At 39.1% G+C, this 21,569-nt stretch overlaps 1 protein-coding gene across 2 annotated transcripts in view; it reads right to left on the bottom strand.

Moving 5' to 3' along the window:
- Nucleotides 1–9,738: 9,738 nt before the first annotated feature.
- SMCO2 (single-pass membrane protein with coiled-coil domains 2) overlaps nucleotides 9,739–21,569 on the bottom strand; it is a 40,131-nt gene continuing 28,300 nt past the window's right edge. Inside the window, exons 6-9 of one of the 2 annotated variants that reach the window (XM_024992345.2) lie at nucleotides 18,716–18,823; nucleotides 17,014–17,070; nucleotides 15,865–16,037; nucleotides 9,739–10,000 (exon numbers count right to left, since the gene is read on the bottom strand). In XM_024992345.2, coding sequence (XP_024848113.1) covers nucleotides 9,802–10,000; nucleotides 15,865–16,037; nucleotides 17,014–17,070; nucleotides 18,716–18,823 — 537 coding nt within the window. In that variant the 3' untranslated portion in view covers nucleotides 9,739–9,801. The remainder of the gene's footprint in view (nucleotides 10,001–15,864; nucleotides 16,038–17,013; nucleotides 17,071–18,715; nucleotides 18,824–21,569) is intronic. The other variant, XM_024992346.2, reaches the window with a different exon arrangement.

Below are 21,569 nucleotides of genomic sequence, written 5' to 3' on the forward strand. Positions count from 1 at the left end.
CTGCTTCACATAATTTTTAAAGAGTCATCCATGTTATAATGTATATCCCTACTTCAATATTTTTGTAGTTGAATAGTACTCCATTGTACAGATACACTAAAAGTTGGTTAAAAAGTAATTGCGGTTTCAGACCGTAAATTTTAAATCATTATAACTAGGTTCAAACACATGTTTATTAATTAGAAGAAGAACTATTACAATCAACACATTTTTGTCAATGAGAAATAAGTTTGTTTATTCTTTTAACTTAAAAATTCATATTTCAGGATTCAGTGAACTCTTGGACAGCATTTTCTGCATTCTACTGGCTGTGGAAGCATTTTCCCTGCAAAAAGTTGTCAAGGTGGTTGAACAAGTGGCAGTCGGCTGGTGAGATCAGGTGAATATGGCAGATGAGGCAAACCTTCACAGCCAATTCATTCAACTTTTGAAGCGTTGGCTGTACCGCACGTGGTCAGGTGTCGTGGAGAATATTTTGGCCCCTTCTGTTGACCAATGCCGGCTGCAGGGGCTGCAGTTTTTGGTGCATCTCACCAATTTGCTGAGCATACTTCCCAGATGTAATGGTTTCACCGGGATTCAGAAAACTCTAGTGGATCAGACTGGCAGAAGACTACCAAGTTACCTTTTTTGGTGCAAGTTTGGCTTTGGAAAGTGCTTTGGAGCTTCTTAGTCCAACCTCTGAGCTGGTCATCACTGGTTGTCGTATACAATCCACTTTTTGTCACACCTCACAATCCGATTGAGAAATGGCTCATTGTTGTGTACAATAAGAGAAGACACTTCAGAACGACAACTTTTTCAATTTTGGGTCAGCTCATGAGGCACCCACTTATTGAGCTTTCTCACCTTTACAATTTGCTTCAAATGCTGAACAACCGTAGGATGGTCGACGGTGAGTTCTGGGACAACTTTTCTTTTAATCAGCTGTGATGATGGCTCTCAGTTAGTCATCATCACTGTCCAATGGCCGGTCACTGTGCTCCTCACCTTCAAGGCTCTCATCTCCTTTGCAAAACTCCTTGAACCACCACTGCATTGTACATTTGTTAGCAGTTTCTGGGCCAAATGTGTTGTTGATGTTTTGAGTCGTCTCTGCTGCTTTACCACCCATTTTGAACTTAAATAAGAAAATTGCTTGAATTTGTTTTTTGTCTAACATCATTTCCCTAGTCTAAAATAGATATAAAATAAAGAGCAAGTAATAAGTCATTAGCAAAAAAACATAAAGTGAGAAATATGCATTTAAAAATGATGTATAATATAACCACGTTTATTTAAGAATGTATTCTATTATCAAATGTCAAATTTCAACTATGTAAAACTGCAATTACTTTTGCACCAACCTAAATATCACATTTTGCTTACCTGTTCATCAGTTGATGGATGTTTGAATTGTTTCTGTTTTTTAGTTGTTCTTAAATGCTGCTAAGAACATTCGCATACAGGTTTTTGTGTGTATGCAAATTTTCAATTCTTTTGGGTTATAAGTCATTGAAGGCCACTGTAAAGATTTGGGCTTTTATTCTGAAAGAAATGGGAAGCCTTTGAATACTGTTCATGCGGTTCTCAAGGCAAGAATAATGAAGTGGTTTGAAAAAGACCTGATGCTGGGAAAGACTGAATGCTGGAGGAGAAGGGGACGACAGAGGATGAGAGGGTTGGATTGCATCACCGACTTGATGGACATGAGTTTGAGCAAGCTCTGGGTTGGTGATGGGCAGGGAAGCCTGGTTTGCTGCAGTCAATGGGGTCGCAAAGAGTTGGACACATCTGAACAACTGATCTGAACTGAAATGGGAAGCCACTGAAGGTCTTTGGAGCAGAGGGGTGATGTGATTTGACCTACCATATCACTCTGACTGCTAAATTATATGTGGGAAAGGGTGGAATCACAGATAATCAAAGAGAGAATTGGTGGATATTTGCAGTAATGGCAACTTGCAAGGTAGTTGGTATCAGGGAGGTGGCAAGAAGTGGCTGAACTCTGCACATGTCTTTAAGATACAATCAACAAGATTTTCTGCCAGACTGTGAGCAAAATATAAAACAAAAGTCAAAATTTGTGGTTCATTCATTCTTACTGCAGGAAATAGTGTGTCAAAATCATTTCTTCTCTTTTACTTCAGACCCCAAATTCTTAATTAGATAATATAACATGTTTAAAAATATTGTCCATGATAATAACAATAACACCCTACAACTTATTAAACATCAGATCTTTTAATCCAACTGTCTCATGAGGCAGATATTATTTTCCTTGATTAATTAATGTGTAAACAAAGATATGGTTAACATCTTCCCTAATTTTTGTTCCCCTTTTAAACTTTGGACCAACCAGAAAAAGTCAAACATGTACCTGCCAACCACTACATAGGATGCCCTGCTTCTGGTTAGTCCACCAACATCTTCCCCAGGCCAATAATCTTCAATTAGGGCATAATCAAAGCCTTCCTCTTTTTCCCCTATAAAGCTTTCCCAATCCTCTGCCTTCTTGAGTCTCTGCTGAAACACATGTAATGGTGATTGACTCCCTTGTTTTCAGTTCAGTTCAGTCGCTCAGTCGTGTCCGACTCTTTGCAACCCCATGAATCGCAGCACGCCAGGCCTCCCTGTCCATCACCAACTCCCGGAGTTCATTCAAACTCACGTCCATCGAGTCGGTGATGCCATCCAGCCATCTCATCCTGTGTCGTCCCCTTTCTCTCCTACCCCTAATCCCTCCCAGCATCAGAGTCTTTTCCAATGAGTCAACTCTTCACATCAGGTGGCCAAAGTACCGGAGTTTCAGTTTTAGCATCATTCCTTCCAAAGAACACCCAGGGCTGATCTCCTTCAGAATGGACTGGTTGGATCTCCTTGCAGTCCAAGGGACTCTCAAGAGTCTTCTCCAACACCACAGTTCAAAAGCATCAATTCTTCGGCACTCAGCTTTCTTCACAGTCCAACTCTCATATCCATACATGACCACTGGAAAAACCATAGCCTTGACTAGACAGACCTTTGTTGGCAAAGTAATATCTCTGCTTTTGAATATGCTATCTAGGTTGGTCAATACTTTCCTTCCAAGGAGCAAGCGTCTTTTAATTTCATGGCTGCAATCACCATCTGTAGTGATTTTGGAGCCCCCAAAAATAAAGTCTGACACTGTTTCCCCATCTATTTCCCATGAAGTGGTGGGACCGGATGCCATGATCTTTGTTTTCTGAATGTTGAGCTTTAAGCCAACTTTTTCACTCTCTTCTTTCACTTTCATCAAGAGTCTCTGCTAAAACACATGTAATGGTGATTGACTTTCTTGCCTTCAGTTCAGTTCAGTACAGTCGCTCAGTCGTGTCCAACTCTTTGTGACCCCATGAATCGCAGCACACCAGGCCTCCCTATCCATCACCATCTCCTGGAGTTCATTCAAACTCACATCCATCGAGTCGGCGATGCCATCCAGCCATCTCATCCTCTGTCATCCCCTTCTCCTCCTGCCCCCAATCCCTCCCAGCATCAGAGTCTTTTCCAATGAGTCAACTCTTCGCATGAGGTAGCCAAAGTATTGGAGTTTCAGCTTTAGCATCATTCCTTCCAAATAACACCCAGGACTGATGTCCTTTAGAATGGACTGGTTGGATCTCCTTGCAGTCCAATTAGCAAGCTGCAAATAAACAAGTCTTTGTTTGCTCTCATTTGGTTAGTATTCTTTTCCACATGTGTCTTGAGTCAAGTTTCCTGAAGTGGAGCTTGAAATGAAGGCCTCAGTTTAGATTTGAAAATGAAAGTGAAAGTCATTCAGTAGTGTCCGACTCTTTGTAGTCCCATGGACTATACAGTTTTTGGAATTCTCCAGGCCAGAATAGTGGAATGCGTAGCCTTTTCCTTCTCCAGGGTATCTTCCCAACCCAGAGATCAAACCCAGGTTTTCCACATCACAGGCAGATTCTTTACCAGCTGAGCCACAACGGAAGCCCCAGTTTATGTTTATAAGAGAATATTCTCAAGATCATCACATTTAAAGAGAGTAGCGGGAACAGGACTGAAAAGAGGGAGAAGTTGGACTGCAATACATTTGCATTAGAGACCTTAAGTGATCCCATGGGAACTCTGAGTCTGGAATGGCCCTTCAGAAATGTACCCTGGCCTGGATCAGTCACTGGATATAAGAAAGGTAGAGGAAACTTAGGTGTGAAACAGGTCTCTCTGACCAAAGGCAAATCCCAGGGAAGATGCTTGCTGTGAGATCTTAGCAGCCAACACTGAGCAGCTGGGGAACGTCCTTAGGTTCTATTTGAGTGAGGATGTGGGGGTGGGGGACAGGTGGAGATTGGCATACAGTTGGCAGCAGATTGTGACTTGAACTCAACTTGGAATCCAAGTTTAAAGCTCCTTTCGCTGCAGCATAGCTGTGTTCACTCCAAAAAAACATGACAAATGGAGAGTCTGAGACCACTCATTTTCTTTTCTCCTAATCCAAAACCAAGGCCATATTTGTAAGGTGATTCCAACATTTTTTGTAAGCGACCTTGAGCATAGCAGTTGACTCAATTGAATACGGCATTTTAAAGATCTGAAATAAAACACCAACCAAAGCAGTAAAAGGAATTACCACACAGAGACATGTATATCACCTTAATATTACATTGCTCTACAAAATGTTTCCCTCTCTCAGTAGAGAACACTGTGATATCCAACTTTCCAGCTTGAGATGCTGACAAATGGGAAATAAATTGATGTGAAATAGCACCATTTTTACTTTCAGGATCTTCATCCTACAGAGAAAATGATTCCATCTTAGTGAAAATCCTAATAAAACATATCTTGGAAGTTAGTAAAATATTAATTTATTCTTTAAAAGAATCTAGTTTCTCTACCTTACTTCTTTATTTGTGTTATATACTTATTGCAATAAGTAGCTTTATTTGAGCTAAACTCGATGCTTCTATTTTGGTATTACAAATAAATCAGCTGATACTGTTCCCGGCAGTGAGAGTTTACCTGGAGTTTATAAAAAACACACTCCAAGTTCTGTCTACAAATTGGTCTGAACAGTCTTTTTATCTATAAACAAGTCTGTGACTGTTTTTTTTATTCTGTCAGCATATTCTCATTATCACAAGACCTTTTGAATACATTACTCATTGTTCCCAGAGCTTTTAGCTCTTTCCCTTTCTGTATGTCCTGGAAATTCCCTCATTCATCCCCCTGACTCCTAGCCTGCCCCGTAAATTTATTCACCTCTTGTTTAACCTCGTATGAGATCTCAGTCAAATTAAAATTCCAGGTAACTATTGCCCGTGGCATAGCATGGTAGTTCTTAAACTTTGAGCCCCAAGAATTACTAGGGGAAATGATTAACATGGAAAATATTAGAGATTCACACTAGACCTGAAGATTCAGAATTTCTGGAAGTGCTGCTCTGTGTGTGCTTAGTTGCTCATTCATGTCCTACTCTTTGCGACACAACTGCAGCCTGCTAGGTTGCTCTTTCCATGGGATTCTCCAGGCAAGAATACTGGAGTTGGTTGCCATGCCCTCCTCCAGGGGATCTTCCCAACCCAGGTATCGAACCTGTTTCCCACATTGCAGGGAGATTCTTCACTGTCTCAGCAAACAGGGAAGCCCAAGAACACTGGAGTGGGTAGCCTTTCCCTTCTCCAGGGGATCTTCTCTACCCAGGAATCATATGGGGGCCTCCTGCATTGCAGGCGGATTCTTTACCAGCTGAGCTACCTGGGAAGCCCCAGACAAATGTGCAATTAAAAGTCTCTTTGTAGAATCCTATTAAACATCACAGCTTGAGAACTACTCACAAGCGAACTTCACATTTCAAGCTACTGATACATGTATCACAATGTACATAGCAGCATTATTTACGCTGGGTATGATATGGAAGCAACCTAAACTGTCCATCAACAGATGAAAAGATAAAGAAGATGTGATACACACACACACACACACAGAGTGGAATTACTCAGCCATAAAAAAGAATGAAAATTTGCCATTTGCAACAACATGGATGGACTGCGAGGGCATTATGCTAAGTGAGGTAAGTCAGACAGAGAAAGACAATATACTGTATGATATCATGTATATGTAGAATCTTAAAAATACAACAAAAAAGAAGCAGACTCACAAATACAGAGAACTAGTGGTTACCAGTGGCAAGACAGGAGTAACATGGTAGGAAAAAGTGAGGCACAAACTATAGGGTATAAGATAGTCTCAAGGATGTATTATACAGCACAGGGAATGCAATTAATGGAAAGTAACTTTCAAAAATTATATTTTAAAAAATTCTTTAAATTCTTTAAATAAAAAAAGAACATACAAGCATACAAAGTCTGTTCCTGACTCTGCCTTCCATTTATGGCTCCTAAGTTTTACTCATAATGTTTTTTTCTCTGAAATATCTTTCCCTCATCTTTGTCATGAAAATAGTAACCATCCTTCAAGACCAATTCAAATGTGAAGAGAACTGGGCTGCATTCCATACCTCCCTGTCACCACTCTTCCAACCCCGCATCTGTTACCCAAACAAATATCATAAAACCCACCCTTATATATCTACCTCACCCACCATCTCCTTTTCACCCCCATTCTCACCTCTTTAGCTCAGCTGAACCACGGAATGACCTTTTAACAAATCTCTCACACTCCATCTGCCCACACACTCCAATTTATTCTTCATGGTTCTATTAATCTTGCACAATTCATTATAGCTATTTTTCATATTGCAAATAATGTTCACTTTTTCAACATTACCTACAAAACCTGGGATAAAAATGTCCCAGTCTGGCTTTCAAAACTATCTATCAAATTGTTGTTGCTGTTCAGTCACTAAGTTGTGTCCGATTCTTTGTAATCCCATGGACTGCAGCATGCCAGGCCTTTCTGTCCTCCACTATCTCCCAGAGTTTGATCCATTGAGTCGGTGATACCATCCAACCATCCATCCTCTGCTGCCCATTTCCCCTTTCATCCTCAATCTTTCCCAGCATCAGGGTCTTTTCCAGTGAGTCGTCTCTTCACATCGGGTGACCAAAGTATTGGAGCTTGAGCTTCAGCATCAATCCTTCCAATGCATATTCAGAATTGATTTCCTTTAAGAGTCACTGGTTTGATATCATTGCAGTCCAAGGGACTCTCAAGAGTCCTGTCTAGCACCACAATTGAAAAACATCAATTATTCAGTGCTCAGCCTTCTGTATGGTCCAACTTCACATCCCGTACATGACTAATAGAAAAATCATAGCTTTGACTAGACAGACCTTTGTTGGTAAAGTGTTATCTCTGTTTTTGAATATGCTGTCTAGGCTTGTCATAGCTTTCCTTCTAAGGAGCAAGCATCTTTTAATTTCCTGGCTGCAGTCACCATCTGCAGTGATTTTGGAGCCCAAGAAAATAAAATCTGCTTTTATTTTACTGCTTCTACTTCTCCCCATCTACTTGCCATGAAATGATGGGACCAGATGCCTGATCTTCGTTTTTTGAATGTTCAGTTTTAAGCCAGCTTTTTCAATCTCCTTTTTCACTTTCATCAAGAGGCTCTTTAGTTCTTCACTTTCTGCCATAAGAATGGTGTCATCTTCATATCTGAGGTTATTGATATTTCTCCTGGCTATCTTGATTTCAATTTGTGCTTCATCCAGCCCAACATTTCACATAATTGTGGTTCAGTTGGTATAGAATCTGCCTGCAATGCAGGAGACCTGGGTTTGATCCCTGGTTTGGGAAGATCCCCTGGAGAAGGAAAAGGCTACCTACTTCAGTATTCTGGCCTGGAGAATTCTATGGACTATAGTCCATGGGGTAGCAAAGAGTTGGACACAAATGAGTGACTTTCACTTTCACTTTTCACTTTCACTCTGCAAAAAAGTTAAATAAGCAGGGTGACAATGTACTCCTTTCCCAATTTGGAACCAGTCCGTTATTGTACTCCTTTCCCAATTTGGAAGCAGTTCGTTGTTCCATGTCTGTTATAATTGCTGCTTCTTGATCTGAATACAGATTTTTTAGGAGGCAGGTAAGGTGGTCTGGTATTCTCATTTCTTTAAGAAATTTCCACAGTTCGTTACGATCCACACAGTCAAAGGCTTTGACGTAGTCAATAAAACAGAAGTAGGTAGATGTTTTTCTGGAACTCCCTTGCTTTCTCGATGATCCAACGGATGTTGGCAATTTAATCTCTGGTTCCTCTGCCTTTTCTAAATCCAGCTTGAAACATCTGGAAGTTCTAGGTTCATGTACTATTGAAGCCTAGCTTGGAAACTTGAGCATAACTTTGCTAGCGTTTGAGATGAATACAATTGTGTGGTAATTTGAACGTTCTTTGGCATTGCCTTTATTTGGGATTGGAATGAAACTGATCTTTTCCAGTCCTGTGGCCACTGCTGAGTTTTCCAAATTTGCTGGCATACTGAGTGCAGCACTTTCACAGCATCATCTTTTAGGATTTGAACTAACTCAACTGGAATTCTATCACCTCCCCTAGCTTTGTTTGTAGTGATGCTTCCTAAGGTCCACTTGACTTTGCATTCCAGGATGTCTGGCTTTAGGTGAGTGACCACACCATTGTGATTATCTGGGTCATGAAAATCTTTTTTGTATAGTTCTCCTGTGTATTCTTGCCACCTCTGCTTAATATCTTCTGCTTCTATTAGGTTCATACCATTTGTCCTTTATTGAGCCCATCTTTGCATGAAATTTTCCCTTGGTATCTCTAATTTTCTTGAAGATATCTTTAGCCTTTCCCATTCTATTGTTTTCCTCTATTTCTTTGCACTGATCACTGAGGAAGGCTTTCTTATCTCTCCTGACTATTCTTTGGCACTCTGCATTCAAATGGTATATCTTTCCTTTTCTCCTTTGCTTTTAGCTTCTATTCTTTTCTCAGCTATTTATAAGGCCTCCCTAGACAACCATTGTAAGGCCCCAATTCAACCGAAGTAAAACTGGAGAGAATTCTGTTCTTTCCTTTCTGAGATATCAGAGGTCAAAATGGGGGGAACAACCACCCATGAAAGTAATACTTAGTAGTCTCAATGTCCACACGGTTGGGGGAGAAGAGAGGCTAGTAGTTTGAAAGTAATGTTTTTAAAAATGTGTGCGAAAATTCATTGTGAGTCATGAGGGTATGATAACTGCTTTCATTTTTTTCTATCTTATCAGCCACTCTCTGCATAACTATAATGTCCTTCACAAAACATGCTCTAGTGTTTTGTTTCTTAATTTTATTTTTAATTGGAAGACAATTACTCTACAACATTGTGATGGTTTCTGCCATATATCAGCATGAATCAGCCATGGGTATACATATGTCCCCTCTCTCTTAAACCTCCGTCCTATCTCCTCCCTGTCCCACTCCTCTAGGTTATCATACAGCACCACCTTTGGGTTCCCTGTATTAAAGAGCAAATTCCCACTATCTACTTTACATATGGTAATGTATATGTTTCAATACTACTCTCTCAAGTCATCCTACTTTCTCCCTCCTCCACTGTGACTGTAAGTCTGTTGCTTACATCTGCATCTCCTTTGAAATTGCCTCGAAAACAGATCATCAGTACCATCTTTCTAGACTCCATGTATATGTCAGTATATGATATCTTTCTCTTTCTGATTTACTTCACTTTGTATAATAGGCTCTAGGTTCATCCGCCTCAGTAGAACTGACTCAGATGCATTCTTTTTTCATAGCTGGGTAATATTCCATTCTACAGTGTTTTTTAAAAAGTAAGTTAACCATCATAATACAAGAACAGCCAGAATTTTATTGAGAAGAAATTCAGTAGGGTAACAGTAACTTCTGTATCTTTAAGACGGTAGCAAGTCTTCCACTTCCAAATTCAAGAAAGGTGCAAGAATCTCCCGCAGTTCCCACATCCTGCGGCGCCCAAGAATTGTAGGGAGCACCTTTTCAAAGATAAATGTAGCATCAAAAAACAGTATGTAACATGAAAGTCCAGTCAAGGTGAGGACATAAAACATGATGAAAATCCTCAGTGCACATTTCCTAGAAGAAAAGAAACACATTTGTGGTTAAGAACATCTGAAGGATGTAGAGAACAAACTGGTGGCTACCAGTGGGGAGAGGGCAGAGAGGAGGGGCAAGATAGGGCTAGAAATTAAGAGACACAAGCTATTATGTACAAAATGAATAAGCAACAAGGATATATTGTATAGTACAGGGAAGTATTCAGTTCAGTTCAGTTCAGTTCAGTCTCTCAGTCATGGCCAACTCTTTGCGACCCCATGAATCACAGCATGCCAGGCCTCCCTGTCCATCACCATCTCCTGGAGTTCACTCAAACTCATGTCCATCGAGTCAGTGATGCCATCCAGCCATCTCATCCTCTGTCATCCCCTTCTCCTCCTGCCCCCAATCCCTCCCAGCATCAGAGTCTTTTCCAATGAGTCAACTTTTCGCATGAGGTGGCCAGAGTATTGGAGTTTCAGCTTTAGCATCATTCCTTCCAAAGAACACCCAGGGCTGATCTCCTTTAGAATGGACTGGTTGGATCTCCTTGCAGTTCAAGGGACTCTCAAGAGCCTTCTCCAACACCACAGTTCAAAAGTATCAATTCTTCGGTGCTCAGCTTTCTTCACAGTCCAACACTCACATCCATACATGACCACTGGAAAAACCATAGCCTTGACTGAATGGACATTTGTTGGCAAAGTAATGTCTCTGCTTTTCAATATGCTATTTAGGTTGGTCATAACTTTTCTTCCAAGGAGTAAGCGTCTTTTAAATATTATTTCATAATAAATGTAAATGCAGTATAATCTATAAAAATATTAAATCACTATGTTGTATAAGTCTGTCCAAGAGCGTTCAATCATGTCTGACTCTTTTGCAACCCCACAGACTGCAGTCTATCAGGCACCTCTGTTCATGGGATTTCCCAGGCAAGAATACTGGAGTGGGTTGCCATTTCCTCCTCCAGGTAATCTTCCCGACCCAGGGATTGAACCCGCATCTCCTGCAGTCACAGGCGGATTCTTTACCACTGAGTCACCTTGTAAGCCCCTTTACCTGAAACCAATATGATATTATAAATCAGCTACACATCAACCAATTAATCAATAGATAGATAAGTAAATAAACAAACAAAAGAACATTCTGAAGAAAATCACACTGATGTGACTCTTGGTTCCTCCATCTGTATAGCTTTACAACTTCAAGTAAGTAATTGAACTTCTCTTAACTGCTGTTGACGTCTGCAAAAGAAGGAACTTGGAGTAGATAGACATAAGTCCATCCTAGGGCTGGCACTGGAATTCTAAGATTCTATAGCCATGAGACAGTGAAACCCTGATTACTGCGGAGCTCTTTTATTTGAAGTGCTAGTCTCACATTTTCGTGGTTATTGCCACCCTTACTTCACTTGTGAGGTACAGGAAGTCTATCTGGGGAGAAATAAGGGCACAGCCAGCTAGCTAGATTTTCCTCAGGGTACAAAATACCATGTGACAAGTGAATTCAGCTCTCTTTATCAGCAGTTTTATCCCACCACCAGACATGCCCTTTTTGCATTGTATTTATTTGCTTTGAAGTTCTTGCATTATTATCTAATTATAAATGCAATACACGATTAGGGTAGAAGATCTGGAAAATCCAGAAAGACAGAAAGAACAAAAGAAATGTCACAGATAATCCAGTTACCTGGAGATAATTACCTTCTATAATACATTTCAGAAGAGAAAGTCTAGGGCACAGTTAAAGCTAGTTATGCATATATTTTGTGACCCAACTCTTTGGATTCCATGAAACTGAGCCAAGTTTCTTGGCATTACTGCCACTGGCTATCTCTTGGCAGGTACACAAATAATTGCTTCTACTTCACATATTTATTAAAGAGCCAGTGATCTTAAAATACTCTATTTGAAAGAGGCTTTGATGGCTAGCAAGGTGAAGCAGAAATGTCCTGTCCTCCAGGAGCACTAAATCTAGATTTGTTCCTTCTTATGCAAAGAAAAATGACTCACTACCAAAACATACCTAGTAAATAAGCACTATCTTCCTAAATTCCAAAATTAATCATATTTGGAAATACTAAGACATTTCCCACAAAAATGCCACATTTTAACATTAATATTTAAAGAGAAAATAGTTTTTTTTTCTAAATTACAGATAACTTGGAAAACAGAGAAATTAAAAACTATAATCCTATAACTTCAATATAATCAGTTATTGCTGCCTAGTTTCTAAGTCATATATGACTTTTCACATCACCACCAGGCTCCTCTGTCCAAGGAATTCTCTAGGCAAGAATACTGGAGTGAGTTTTCTCCTCCAGGGGATCTTCCTGACCCAGGGATTGAACCAGTTTCTCCTGCATTGCAGGCAGATATCTTCACTGTCTGAGCCACCAAGGAAGCCCTAACATCAATTTAAAAAAAAAAAAGAACTTTCCTTGCATAAAATCTTTAATCTTTTCCAAATGTTCACGTTATATGTGGTTAATAAATAGAAGAAAACTATAAGAGAACTGAGGGATTGGGGATAATACCAGGAAGAGGCCACCCTCTGAAGCTAAAAACAGCAAAATTGGTACAGAATAATTGACATTGTAAGATAAACTTCCTGAAAAGAGATAATGTATAAATATACTTAAATGGAATCAGAATGTTTCCAGTTCTCTGACAGGAGACTCGTAAAAGTCTTAGACAGTATTAACTAGGATGTAATTCTGTGCTGTGTGTGCGTGCTCAGTTGTGTCTGATGCTTTGTGACCCCACGGACTGTAACCCACCAGGCAAATCTGTCTATTGGATTCTCCAGGCAAGAATAGTGGAATGGGTTGCCATTTCCTCTTTCAGAGGATCTTTCTGACCCAGGGATTGAATCCATGTCTCCTGGGCCTCATGCATCGGCAGGCAGATTCTTTACCACTTGAGCCATCTCTGAAGCCAATTATGTGATGATAGATGACCAACTAACCTGGATTATCTGCCTGTATAACACAATTAAGTGACAGTGAAAGTCACTCAGTTATGTCCAACACTTTGCGACCCCATGGACTATCCATGGAATTTTCTAGGCCAGAATACTGGAGTGGGTAGCCTTTCCATTCTCCAGGGGATCTTCCCAACCCAGGGATCGAATCTAGGTCTCCTCATTGCAGGCGGATTCTTTACCAGCTAATCCACAAGGGAAACCCAAGAATACTGGACTGGGTAGCCTATCCCTTCTCCAGGGGATGTTCCCAACCAGGAATCGAACTGGGGTTTCCTGCCTTGCAGGCAGATTCTTTACCAACTGAGCTATCCAGGAAGCCCATAACACAATTAAGTGATCACCAAATGGCATTCACTTACTCACTTATTTGTCTGTTTTTGAGATATAATTCACATGCCATAAAACTTACTCTTTAAATTGTACAATTCAGTGGCTTTTAGTTTATTCACAAGATTGTACAACCATCACCACTAATTCCAGAAAATTTTTATCAAAATTCCTCCCCAAAACAGTCATTCCCTATTTTCCACTCTCCCTAGGCCTGGCAGCCACTAATCTAGTTTCTGCATACCTGGATTTTCCCACTTTTACTACTTTATATGAACAAAATGATATAATATGTAGCCTTTTGGGTCTGACTTCTTTCACTTAGCATAATGTTTTCAAGGGTCATTCATGTTATGGCATGTATAGGTACTTTATTGTTTTTCATGGCTGAATAATATTCCATCATATGGATATACCACATTTTGTTCACCTATTTAATCCGTTGAGGAGTATTTGTATTGTTTCCACTTTTTAGCTACTGTGAATACTCATATACAGGTTTTTATGTGGACATATATGTTCAGTTCTTTGGGTGCATACTTACAAGTGGATCATATGGTAGCTTGACATTTTCAGAAACTGTCAAACTGTTTTCCAAAGTGTTTGCACCATTTTACAATCCCACTAACACTGTCTGAGGATTCTAATTTCTCCACATCCTCTCCAATGCTTGTCATCATCTGTCTTTTTAATTATAGTTATCTTAGTGGTATAAAGTAAACTCCAGGAGTTGGTGGTGGACAGGGAGGCCTGGTGTGCTATAGTCCATGGGGTCACAAAGAGTTGGACATGACTGAGCAACTGAACTGAACTGAACTGATCTAGAGATGTAAAGTGATATTATTTATTTTTTTATTATTTTTATTATTTCTTTTTTTATTTATTTTGGCTTATGGGATCTTAGTTTCCTGACCAGGGATCAGAACTGGGCCCTGGCAATGAAAACACCAAGTCCTAATCACTGTATCGCCAGGGAATTCCCAATATCTCATGATTTTGATTTGCATTTCCCCAAAGATCAATAATGCTTTCATTGTGCTTTTTCACTGAAAATATTTTCAAGTGATTTTTGGCCACTTGTATATTTTCTTTGAAGAAATGTCTATTCAAGTTTTTTGCTTATATTGAAAATTAGGCTGTCTTTTGCTGTTGAGTTTCAAAAGTTCTTTATCTTTTTTGAATACTAAATATTTACTTTACAGAATTGTGAAAAAGTTGATTCTGACAATTTTTTCCAGCTCTCTCATTGAGTTTTATGGAGGAGGAAGTTTTCTTTGATGGTCCTTACTTCACCATCAACATCACTCTTTACCTGTTACTTTAAGTAATAAATAAGTTAAATATTTGTTGAGCATGATGAACATATTTTATACTTAATATCTGCAAATGATCAAGACTCCTGCCTTCAAGTATCCCATGGATTATTATGATAAGACAGATTGGAAGTAATTTAACTGCAATAGTATGCTGTGGACACTATGTCAGGATTATGAGCTAAGTACAATGTGCGTACACAAAAGAGAGAGCTGAAGATTCTACTTGGGTTAGTGCTTGGGGATAAAGAATCAAAAGAGCTTTCTTAAGCAAAAGAGATAAAATGGTTTTATGCCATTTTCATTATATTTTTATAAAATTGAGTTAACAGTATTTGTGCATGTATGTGTTTGTGTGTGAAAACATAGCCAGAGTTTACTTAATTTTCACATTTTTTCTAACAAAAGAATAAAACAAAATAAAAAGATAAAAAAATAGCTTTCTTAGAGGAAAGTGCTACTCAAGGCCTATATGATGGTATGGCATCCCCAGAAAAAGAGATCCAGAGTCAGAATTTGCCAGTATGTACGTCTTCAATATCATACAAGGGAGAGCCACCCTGTCTAGCAACCAAAGGTTTTCAAATCTGCTTAGCAAGTATGTTCTTTCAGTAGAGGTGGCTGCATCATAGCTTGTAGACACCATCCTTTAAAATTTATGTATATATAGTTTTCTGGGGCGTCCCATGTTTCTCAGTGGTAAAGAATCCACCTGCCAATGCTAGAGATGCAGTTTCATTCCCTGGATTGGGAAGATCCCCTGGAGAAGGAAATGGCAACCCACTCCAGTATTCTTGCCTGGAAAATTCCATGGGCAGAGGAGACTGGCAGGCTACACTCCACTGAGTTGCCAGGAGTCGGACATGACTTGGTGACTAAGCAAGAATACATATATATGTAGTTATCTAAAACGCTAAGAAAGAAATATCTGTATCTATGTCTATATCTTTATCTATTGCAATAGGTATATATCTTGGGAATTCCCTGGTGGTCCAGTGGTTAGGATTTGGTGCTTTTACTACTATAGCCTGGGTTCAATCCCTGGTAGGGGAACTAAGATCCCACCAGCCATGCAACGTGGCCAGTAAATGAAAGAAAATACTGATTGAAAATTTTAAAAATATGAAGAAGAAAAATATTACAACTTAAAGTTTTAAAGAAGAATAATAAAATAATTTATTAAAAAAATAAATTCCTTGACAAAATTCAATCTTACTATAGTCCATTCATTTTGGGGACTCTGTCAGCCTCCAGAGGTCCCTGTCTCTAACTCACCACATTGTAATGTGGGGAGGGGAGCTCTCCTCCAAGGATGGTGATGAAGCCTGAAGAAGCAGGGGCTCCTTTTCATCCATGCCCATTTCTTCAGGACTCTGAGAGTCTGGATTCCCTTGCATTTGGTACATCCCCAACTTTGTATCCAGCAGAGCCATGTCCTTGCAAAAGTTCTGGGAACAAAAAGAGCAATCATTTTAAAAAAAGATTCTCATTGTCTGCCCTTCTCATTGGAGATGATGCCAAGTATCTTTCCTCCAGAACACGTAAAGAGTGTTGCAAATCACACGTGAGTCATGTGTACTCACTGTGTACTCACCTAAGGAAAGAAACTTACACATTCATAGAGTATTCAGATAGAAATATAGTTCTTCTTTTATTGAATTCAACTATTCAATTTTTTCATCTATGCAAAACATACTTATTTGACTGATTCCACCAGGCACTATTCTAGGATGTGGCAGGTAACAATATAGACAAGACATGGGCATTCTATTATGCATGTGTTTTTTAACAAAAGGGACAAAGAATTTTATGTGTGTCTATAAGGGTTGGGTGGTAAGCAATAAACAACTAAATGCATATATTCATTAGATACATGAATTAGATACATGTCTATAGACATGCTAAAGAGAAAGTAAAAAATGTGAGGACACAGTAGCTGAGGCTTGGTTTTGGGACTTCTCCTCTAGGATAGGTGGGATGATTAAGCACCTCTGAACTGGTGACAGGTTCATTCATTCATTAATTCACTGTTTGACTCACGCATTCACATTTACCTCAGTGTATAAACTCTTGCGTGAGAAGTTCAGATGGAGTCATTTTTCTGGCTAGGGGAGATTAGGGGAGGTCTGGGAGATGAGAGAACATTTGAATTGAGCTTTGAAGAGTGGGTAATATGTAGACATGGAGGATAAGCTGCAGATGGAGGAGCTGTAGGAGCAGCCCCAGGGTATGAGAGCTTGGAAGTACACCACACCTGTGAGACGTTCTGGCACCCCAAAGCAGAAGTGCAGGAGGGGAGAAAGGGGTAGAAAGAGACCAGTGTGTGGTATACACTCAACTTCCAGGGAAAGAATGACCTCTGTGTGTAGATTTAAATAACTTCATTTGATCATTATTTGAACTTGCGTAACTGTGAAATCTTACCTCTATTCTTGCAACAAGTTTTTCCTTTAATTTATGAGCTTCATCACAAGCATCTTCCTGAAAAGACACCCACAATTTTGGGTAAAATAGAAATTACATTTTCTGGTTTATACAATAAAACCATACTCATTCTGATATCACTAAGTTGTAGGGAGGCTTCACTGAAACTTACTTTTATTCAGTAAAACCCTTCCTCTTAGAAAAAACTCATCATGCAATCACAATAAATTGCAGAAGGTATCACCACAAGATCTATAAATTATTTTCAATACTTCAAAGATATAAATTTGCACAATAACAGCATATTACAAATAATTTTCTTCTCTATCCACTACTCTCTCCTTGCTTCTTAAACTTTTACCAGGACACTAGTTGGAAAAACATAATATGTTTCTGAGAAAATAATAAAACTCTATTTTTTCTAAATATTTTAAAATTTACAATATATAAATGTAAGTCTTCATCATGTTTGGATACTTGGGCCTTAGAGTTTAGTAAAAGTGCTATCCACAAAAAGTGTCTTATTCCTCTTTTCTTCCCATGTATCTCAGAAAGATCAAGACACGGGCTGAACGCAAATTATCCTCTTCTAAGATGCAAATGTCAATTGCACATATGTCCTAAGTAAATAATGCTTAGAAAGGTTTTTAATTAATCATCCCATAATAGACTTGCAGGGTATGTTGAAAAGCAGAGCCTTAACTGAAAAAAGAGTGTCCTGTGATTCAAGGAGGTGCCATTTATGGGAACTAATCCTTAAAAATTACTTGCAAAAGCAAGAAAATATATGGATTTTTGAGGTATAGTTTATAATTGATTATAAAACCACAAATATCTAACAAAATAAGTTTAATAAATTCCAAAATCAAACCCTGCCTCACATAAACAGTGAAAAAGTAAAAGGACATCTAGTGGCATAGAAAGTTGTTGAAGAAAAATGCCAAACGAAAAAGCAAGTTTGAAAATAATATATATAATGTTAACTCATTAAAATAATAATATTATAATATATGTATTAAAACATTTAGAAGAATATAAATATACTAAAATGTTCACTGTGTTTGAGAGTGGCTTTATATTTCTTTTTTTTGCAATATTTTTATAATTTTTTAATTATTAAAATAAGCATGCATTATTTTTGTTAGAAGAAAAATATTTTTTATATTCTATTTTAGATTTATGTTTAATTAGAGGATAATTACTTTGCGATGTTGTATTGGTTTCTGTAGTACAACAATGTGAATCAGACATAAGTATACATATATCCCCTCCCTCTTGAACTTCCCTCCCACCCCATCATCCCACCCTCAAGCTGTCACAGAGCACCGAGGAGTTGAGCTCCCTTATTACACAGCAACTTCCCACTAGCATCTGTTATACACATGGTAATGTGTATGTTTCAGTGCTGCTCTCTCAGTTCTTTGCTCCTTCTTCTTCCCCTGCTGTGTCCAAAAGTCTGTTGTTCTCTATGGCTGTGTCTCTATTCCTGCCCTGAAAATAAGTTCATCAGTACTGTAATATTTTTTAATTAGACAGCAAGCACAAGACTCTTTTCATGTAGAAATATGGGCATAAATAATAATAAGTTCCCTTCTGGGTCTAAAATTCTGAGTCTCTTTTGTTGAATTTTGGATTCCATTCACTAAAATTTGAGATTTCTTTGCAGAACTATTTTTCTTCCTTAAAGACATTATATCATTACCTTGACAAAATTGCTATCCATTTCTCCTATTTGCTTTTTAATCTCCATGATCTTCTCCTTTAAAACAAAAGAGTATAGAACAAAAGTTGTAATGAATGACGTGTGAAACTGAAAAAGAACAAATGACAATTTTTTAGAAGAATGCTCATTCATGATCAAATAGTCTGAGATTTAATAGAAGCTGGAGTTTCTTGCATCCTGTTCTGGATGCTGATCTGCAAAATCAACATTAAATCAAATCAAAAATATGTCATTAGCCACATCCTATGTAAGTGGCCACGGAGCTAGGCATTGTGCTTTTTGGATACAAGCAATAAGAGTGTTTGCCCTCAAACTGCCTATAGAAAATGGATAATCTACAACCCTCTTTTATTTTTTTCCTAAGTTCTTTCATCACCAATCCCTGAGTTGTGTAATTTAATTATTTAAAAAGGAGCTGTGAGATAATAATCACAGTTTACGCAGTGCCCTAGTAAATATCTTTACATGGTAATTATCAAAGATAATTGCACCAAAGGTAACTGAGATAGGAGTCAGTCTCAGGATGAAAGTTATTTTCATACAGATATTTCAGAAAGCTTTGTAGACTCAATATCAGGCTACTTCAAAGTCCTTTCTTCAGCTTAAAGTTCTCATAAATTTGTTTCTGATGTGTGTGTGTTTAAATACTTTCACCAATTTCCCCCTCCTCCCCCTTTCATGCTTTGAGTCATTCCATTTACTCATGAGAAGTAAATGAGCCAATATGTGTGATGTGTGTGTGTTAGTCACTCAACTGTGTCCGACTCTTTGCAATCCTTTGAACTGTAGCCCGCCAGGTTTCTCTGTCCGTGGAATTCTCCAGGCAAGAATACTGGAGTGAATTGCCATTCCCTTCTCCAGAGGATCTTCCCAACCCAGGGATTGAACCTTGGTCTCCTGCATCACAGGCAGATTCTTTACCACTTGAGCAACAGGCAACTTCAATACATGTGATCAGATCAGATCAGATCAGTAGCTCAGTCGTGTCCGACTCTTTGCGACCCCATGAATCGCAGCACGCCAGGCCTCCCTGTCCATCACCAACTCCCGGAGTTCACTCAGACTCATGTCCATCAAGTCAGTGATGCCATCCAGCCATCTCATCCTCTGTTGTCCCCTTCTCCTCCCGCCCCCAATCCCTCCCAGCATCAGAGTCTTTTCCAATGAGTCAACTCTTCGCATCAGGTGGCCAAAGTACTGGAGTTTCAGCTTTAGCATCATTCCTTCTAAAGAACACCCAGGGCTGATCTCCTTCAGAATGGACTGGTTGGATCTCCTTGCAGTCCAAGGGACTCTCAAGAATCTTCTCCAACACCACAGTTCAAAAGCATCAATTCTTCGGCACTCAGCCTTCTGCACAGTCCAACTCTCACATCCATACATGACCACAGGAAAAACCATAGCCTTGACTAGACGAACCTTTTTTGGCAAAGTAACGTCTCTGCTTTTGAATATGCTATCTAGGTTGGTCATAACTTTCCTTCCAAGGAGTAAGTGTCTTTTAATTTCATGGCTGCAGTCACCATGTATAGTGATTTTGGAGCCCAGAAAAATAAATTCAGTCACTGTTTCCACTGTTTCCCCATCTATCTCCCATGAAGTGATGGGACCGGATGCCATGATCTTTGTTTTCTGAATGTTGAGCTTTAAGCCAACTTTTTCACTCTCCTCTTTCACTTTCATCAGGAGGCTTTTGAGCTCCTCTTCACTTTCTGCCATAAGGGTGGTGTCATCTGCATATCTGAGGTGATTGATGTTTCTCCCGGCAATCTTGATTCCAGCTTGTGTTTCTTCCAGTCCAGCATTTCTCATGATGTACTCTGCATATAAGTTAAATAAACAGGGTGACAATATACAGCTTTGATGAACTCCTTTTCCTATTTGGAACCAGTCTGTTGTTCCATGTCCAGTTCTAACTGTTGCTTCCTGACCTGCATACAAATGATATTACTTATAAATTTACTTCTCCTTGAACTTTCCCACACGTTGCTTTTCCTATAGTTTTTTCTAACAATAGCTCACTTGGTAAAGAATCCGCCTGCAATGCAGGAGACCCCAGTCCAATTCCTGGGTCGGGAAGATCCCCTGGAGAAGGGATAGGCTACCCACTCCAGTATGCTTGGGCTTCCCTTGTGGCTTACCTGGTAAAGAATCTGCCTTCAATGTGGGAGACCTGGGTTCGATCCCTGGGTTGGGCAGATCCTCTAGAGAATGGAAAGGCTACCCATTCCAGTATTCTGGCCTGGAGAATCCCATGGGTCCCAAAGAGTTGGACACAAGTGAGTGACTTGCACTTCACTTTCACTTTTTCCTCCACCAGAGTAAACCTAAAGCCATTCCTAGGACTTTGCTTCTGTAACAACTGTATTTAAAGTCCCTTACTTATTATATTACTGTATTTGTTTTTACACAGCCTTTTCCATCAGTCTTCAGTCTTAGGACAGAGTTGTGTCAATTTTTAAAGTCACGTTTATTGAAGTATAATTTACATAGCGTGAAACTTATCTTTTAAAAGCATCACTGTATGAACTGTATGTCACTGGTATGCAGTCACCACTACAGCACTACAGCAAGATATGGAATATTTCCATCACACCAGAAACTTCTCTGTATTCTTTTCTCCGGCCTTTCCCCACTGCAGCCAGTGACCACTAGTCTATTTTTCATTCCTACGGTTTTGCCTTTTTCAGAAATGGGATCGTGAAGTATGTAATCTTCCAAGTCTGGCTTCTTTCACTTAGCATCATGCACTTGAGATTTAGATATGTTGTTGGATGATTAAGAAATCTCTTTTTAATCTCTGAAAAACATTCCATCATTTAGTACATACCAC

Source organism: Bos taurus, chromosome 5 (assembly GCF_002263795.3).
Source record: "Bos taurus isolate L1 Dominette 01449 registration number 42190680 breed Hereford chromosome 5, ARS-UCD2.0, whole genome shotgun sequence".
NCBI lineage: Eukaryota > Metazoa > Chordata > Mammalia > Artiodactyla > Bovidae > Bos > Bos taurus.